Source organism: Perkinsus marinus (assembly GCF_000006405.1).
Source record: "Perkinsus marinus ATCC 50983 genomic scaffold scf_1104296947616, whole genome shotgun sequence".
In the NCBI taxonomy this organism is placed as follows: domain Eukaryota; phylum Perkinsozoa; order Perkinsida; family Perkinsidae; genus Perkinsus; species Perkinsus marinus.
The window spans coordinates 49,340-54,794 of record NW_003210555.1 but is presented as its reverse complement, the minus strand read 5'-3'; the positions used below and the strand labels follow the sequence as shown (position 1 = coordinate 54,794).

The window sequence follows — 5,455 nt, the reverse complement described above, 5'->3', positions numbered from 1 at the left end:
CACTGGGGCTGCCTGGGGGGCAGAGCCTTGTTCGGGGTCGTAGGCAGGAGGAAGGGTGAAGGGCTCCTCCTTGGGGGCATTAGGATCATCAGATTCACACACGTGAAGGGGAGTCGCGGTTGTAGCAGTATCCATAGGCAACAGCAATGTACCGCCACAAGGGAACAACGTCAACTGAGGGAACAGTCTCTGCGACCACTGCTGGTCAGACACTCTAAAGAGGCCGACTAGGATGGGCCCGTCACAGCTGGGCTGGGCCGAGACTAATTTACGCCCCGGCCGTAGGTCAACTAGCAAGGGACAACCTCAGCTTGACAAGAGGGAGAGAACCCTCACTGCGACATGGGAAATCCCTATTGGGAATGACGCATCGGTCGTGGTTGCGCACTTGCAGGGATCGATTAGAATGACGCGCGCTATATTCCACGCAAGATGGGCAAGAGTCATCCTTGCGAGATTCTCAGTAACGTTGAGGAGATGTTCATGGTTTCGGACGGGTACGACGCCGAGGAGACCCACTGCGCCCAAAGCGACTTAGTCCACCCGCCCATCTGCAATACAACGTACGTTATTGGTCTTAGAGGGGAAGGCTGCCGTATGAACACATGTCGTGATGATTGCTACTATGGGAGAATAGTCTTGGAAGGTGTCGAAAGGCATCCCAGCGGCTTAGTACTTTGTGGAGGCAGGCGATTATTACGTCGAGAGTTGCCACGTTGATTTCATGTTAATGTTTTTCATACAGTCCTGGGGGTCGGGTTTCTCGTGTGGCGGAGTAATACAAGAGTAGGACATGGGAAGGCCTCCACCGAGCAATACCCCTCGTGAGGGTCTTTCGGGAATAGGGCGTGGTGTGGTACTCCTGAATGACGTATACGAGGCAATATGTTGTCGCTTGTGGGAATTGAACCCGGGACCTCCTAGAGTGTTGTTCACTGCGATGATAATACTCTCTCGACGACTGTGTAAGGCGGCATTCTCTGGCAAGCTCATCCGGTGGACCCCAGCTGACAGGGGGCATCTCTTACGTGGTCTTGGCCGTATTCGACCTTCTCGTAAAATGATGGAGACGAAAAATAGATTCCAAATATGCGATGAAATCGGTGAGTTTTTAAGGGAAAACACCAATTAGGATCATCATGCAGATACTAAGGAGTTGGCGAAAGTGATTGAGAACTGTCTCAAGGCGGAACCGGAAGAGATCGTTGTTATTCAAACTGTAGCAACTTCACCGAGGAACGGTAGACTTGCATTTGGTGCTTGTTTTTCTAGTCGAACCCATCGTCGTTGAATCGGGCAGTCCGAGCGACGGCGATGGTCAGTCAGATGGAAAGGCTCCTACCTTTAGTGCTGCGCTTTACAGGGCCACCGACTGATGGTGACACTATAAGTTGTCGGTGGGTGTCACCACCTATGGTTAGGTGAGGACATATGGGTGAGCATGGCTACCGAGTGCATACCCGAAGGAGATGTGAGTGAGATGAAGTCATTACATGTATCTACTAAGAGTAGCGTATCGGCCTTGGCCGTCGCTATCACTAATATTGTACACAATGGGGAAGTGGCTAGGCTAGTCGGTAGTACTGTCGAGTCTCCAAGGAGAGCGATGTATGGTGCCTCAGGGATAGGCCCGGAGAACGTATACAAAATGGCAAAGGCTATTGCTATTGCGGCTAACCATTGTGAGGCACATTATAGTTATGATGATCATGTTCAGTAAGGTTCGAATCCAGCGATTGGCCCCGTGGGTGAACTCCTGTGTCGGGCAAGCACTGTAGTGTTGGACCCTACGACTAACGCTTTACCGACACAGCGTAACGAGGGGGAGGTGCTTTCTGATGAGTTGACGACTTTGTTTTTAGGGGGTGGGAAGCCGTTTTGGGGTGTGGAAATTGTGGTACGAATACAATTGAAACGAAAGAAAAAAGTGCCACTGTGACATGCTATGTTTCTAGGGTAGTAGATGGCGATCAGCGTTGGATGTAAATGACAATCTCGCTCGCCCGAAAATAATTTGGCAGTTGCGATAGGTAAGCTGATGTTGCTGTGTTCGATTATTACCCCATGGGTGGTGACTGAGTGGTGACTGATGAAGATCGGATTTTGTTTCTGCTATCGGTCAATACATGTTCGTCCTCGGAGGTGTACTAATTCCTCCTTGATAGTATTCACACCGCTGATATTCATACTGTGTTATACTGGCACTCTGCACAGTGCATGCGTTCCGTATGCCATATAACCGTCTCTATTTCGCTCTTTTTTACGGCTCTCATCGTCTCGTAAGTAGAAGAAACGAGATCGCGAGTAGGTTTGTGTATACCTTTGCATTTCTGTGTTAGCTCATAGCCATCTGTTAGAGTGCTGGTCTACACCTTTTCAATCTCAAATTCAACAATCGAAAGAACAAATTAGATGAATGAAATTTGATTTTCGACAAGTGAAAGGAGTTTTTCACGAAATGAAAGTTCAAATTCGAAATGAAAGTTCGATTTTCGTGGACCGGTTGAAAATGAAAGTTCAAATTCGTAGATGAAATTTATAAATTCGAAAACGCAAATTCAAATTCGTCGAACACAAGACAAATTTCGACAAATTCGTGTTCCATGATGTGTATCACCACTTAACAGCTCGACGATGAAGAACTTCTACGACAATGTGGTGAAATATATAATAATGTTCCCGAGGGGAACTCATTTTCAATTTCCGACGTATGGCTAGGAACACATTCTTCAATCAGTTTCCCACGTGAATTTCATCATCGCATTAGGAGCATTTCCCCCATTGCTACCAAACCCTGGGGAACGTTATTTCTCAATGCTAGATGTGTCTCTGATATGGAGTTAACTAATTGTTAGAGATGTTAGAGCGCGGCAATGTTTATGCGTACATATTATGTTGATCGATCATTACCAGTTAGCTATTCTGTCAAGGTTCCCTTTTCCCCGTATATCGATTGATCTGTCCTGTTCGTCAATTGCAGGCTGGCCTTCCATCATCGGTTGTTCTCTACAATTCTATCAACAGTGAGAGTTTCACTCGCGGGTGTGAATCTCGCGCGAAAAAAACGAGATTTACATGGAATAAGTCGTGATAATGGTAGACTTCAGTGAAAAGACTAGTTTAGAACACGTATTACCCGTCGGCGCCATTTTTCGCGTGAAAGGCTGTGATGTATCCACACAATTGTTGTCTCCTTCCTTCCCACCTTAGCTCGCACAATTTGTCTCTACATTTATTCCGCTGTAGTTAGTACTGTTATCTACCTCTTTTGGTACTCTCGAGGTCCCAAGTACACAACACGTGGTGCCCAGACAATGGTCAATGGTCAAGAAGAGAACCCCGCTGAGAACAACCAGAACGGTACTGATGGTGGACCTACTGAAGATCAACATGTGCGAGAAGATGAGGTGCAACAAAGTTTACAACAATGTGAAGAGCAACAACGTCAACATGAAGGAGAGAGAAGAAGCCTACAAGAAGCGGGCAACTTAGAACAAGACCTATCAATGGAACAGCAGAGAGTCAGAGAGTTGGATGAGAACGTCCAATCTCAGTTGATAGAGTTTCAAAATGAGATCCTGAAAATGAAGAATAGCAAAAATAGTGCATCTTCAGAAATGGGAGGGACGATGGCCATTACTAAAGCTATTGTCCCGTATAACCCGAAATCTCAGACTTTTGAGGAGTGGCGGTCGAAATTTAAGGGTCGAGCACGACTACTAAGATTGCCTTATCAGGAACTCCTTGAATTTACGGGGCTTTGTCTCACAGATAAACCATGGGAGCTGTACAGCAGAAGACTAAATCACGATCCTAATGAGACCCCTGATAGGACGTACTATGGCATCATCGCTGAAATGATCAAACAATATAGCGAGACCCCAAAGCATGCGTTTAGTACGTTGTGCAAAACGAGATATAGAAAGGATGTGCTCAGACATTCTACTCAGATACATAGGTTGACTAACCTTGCCTTTCCTAAGTTGCCTGCGGAAGCAAGAGATCAGATATGTGTGCAAGTGTTTTGTAAGAGTTCGCCACAATCAAAAATTGTTGAAGGTTAATATAATACCTTCATGAAACTAGCCAAACAAACTTTAACGGAGTCAGAACATGACCTAGAACATCGTGATTCACGATTCGTGAAATTGGTGTAGCTCACGTTTTACGCTCAAGAGGAACGAGAGAAACAACCTCTCTCTGTTGGGTAGGACCCGATCCATACCAGGGACTGACGTGTATGGATGTCAATGAGACCTCCCTCCACGGTGGAGGCTCCACCTTCTACGCATTCACCGACCCATCGGCCGCATAATAACTGAAAGCGAAATACGTTCGACAATCTTGGCTGTATCGGAGATTGTAGTATGCACTTCGGATATCCACGATGTTAGAGCGCGGCGATGTATATGCGTACATATTATGTTGATCGATCATTACCAGTTAGCTATTCTGTCAAGGTTTCCTTTTCCCCGTATATCGATTGATCTGTCCTGTTCGTCAATTGCAGGCCGGCCTTCCATCGTTGGTTGTTCTCTACAATTCTATCAACAGTGAGAATTTATATGTACTATATTTTAGTTTTTGATCGTATTGCTGTTTCGAAGAGCGCGATGTTGTGCGGGAGTGGTAACAGTGTGTGTGTGTAAGGCTCTTGGTGTGATGACGGATTCTCCATTTAAGGTTGAGGATTTGCTAGGTGACGTCATGGGGACTATAGGGGGGGTATTCGACTTTGGCAGATTCCCTAAAGACAGTTGAAGGTCTGGTTACCTTCGACGAACAGTTGGAAGAGGTCGTGGGCTTTGGTTTGGATAAGAACTCCTTCAAGGCTATCATGGAAGCACTTGCGAAGTAGGTTGTCGTGGATACTCTATTATAGGCTGCAACCACACATCATGCCCTCTTCACAAGTCGCGCGCGTTCACTCGGGTGTGGTATTAGTAATATAGATAACTGGTAAATTATTACTATGATATTAAGTGTATGGTAGTACTATAATATTTGAACGTAGTGTTTATATTCGTGCTATGGACAATGATAAATTTTTGTTATATATATACGAACTACTAAGTGACGAAAAAACCCGTGATTAGTACTTTCGAAGCTGCTGCTGAGTTCGCAACCATGCTGGCTGTATAAAAAAATTGGTGACGATTTTGACTTGGCAGAATCGTACTGGGGGTTGTGGTTAACCAAGCTATACCATTGTGGACACATTAGAAGCTACCAGTGAGTGCTGGAGTAATGAGAGAGCACTCTAGGATATCGTTTTAAGAGCCTTGGGTCGGTGTGGGAAGATATGCACATGATCTACTACGTGTATTGGTGACAACATGGAAACTCGGGGAAAATTCCAACTGGTTTCTGTGCACTCGTGTGTAAACTTCCGAGTTCAGCAGAGAAAAGCGACCGTATGTTCCAACACTGCTTATCAGGTTGTTCCGTTCGCTAC

The 5,455-nt window shown here is 45.7% G+C and overlaps 2 protein-coding genes across 2 annotated transcripts; both read left to right on the top strand.

The window, feature by feature from the left end:
• Window positions 1-1,060: 1,060 nt before the first annotated feature.
• Window positions 1,061-2,420, top strand: Pmar_PMAR015090 (hypothetical protein; the record flags this gene model as incomplete). The annotated part of the gene is made up of 7 exons (XM_002779327.1): window positions 1,061-1,103; window positions 1,146-1,219; window positions 1,273-1,378; window positions 1,422-1,577; window positions 1,623-1,716; window positions 1,863-1,956; window positions 2,358-2,420. 7 exons carry the CDS (start codon window positions 1,061-1,063, stop codon window positions 2,418-2,420), a joined length of 630 nt encoding a protein of 209 aa, XP_002779373.1.
• Window positions 2,421-3,314: 894 nt separating this feature from the next.
• On the top strand, window positions 3,315-4,858 carry Pmar_PMAR015089 (hypothetical protein; the record flags this gene model as incomplete). The annotated part of the gene is made up of 3 exons (XM_002779326.1): window positions 3,315-3,407; window positions 3,738-3,897; window positions 4,743-4,858. 3 exons carry the CDS (start codon window positions 3,315-3,317, stop codon window positions 4,856-4,858), a joined length of 369 nt encoding a protein of 122 aa, XP_002779372.1.
• Between the last annotated feature and the right edge of the window lie 597 nt (window positions 4,859-5,455).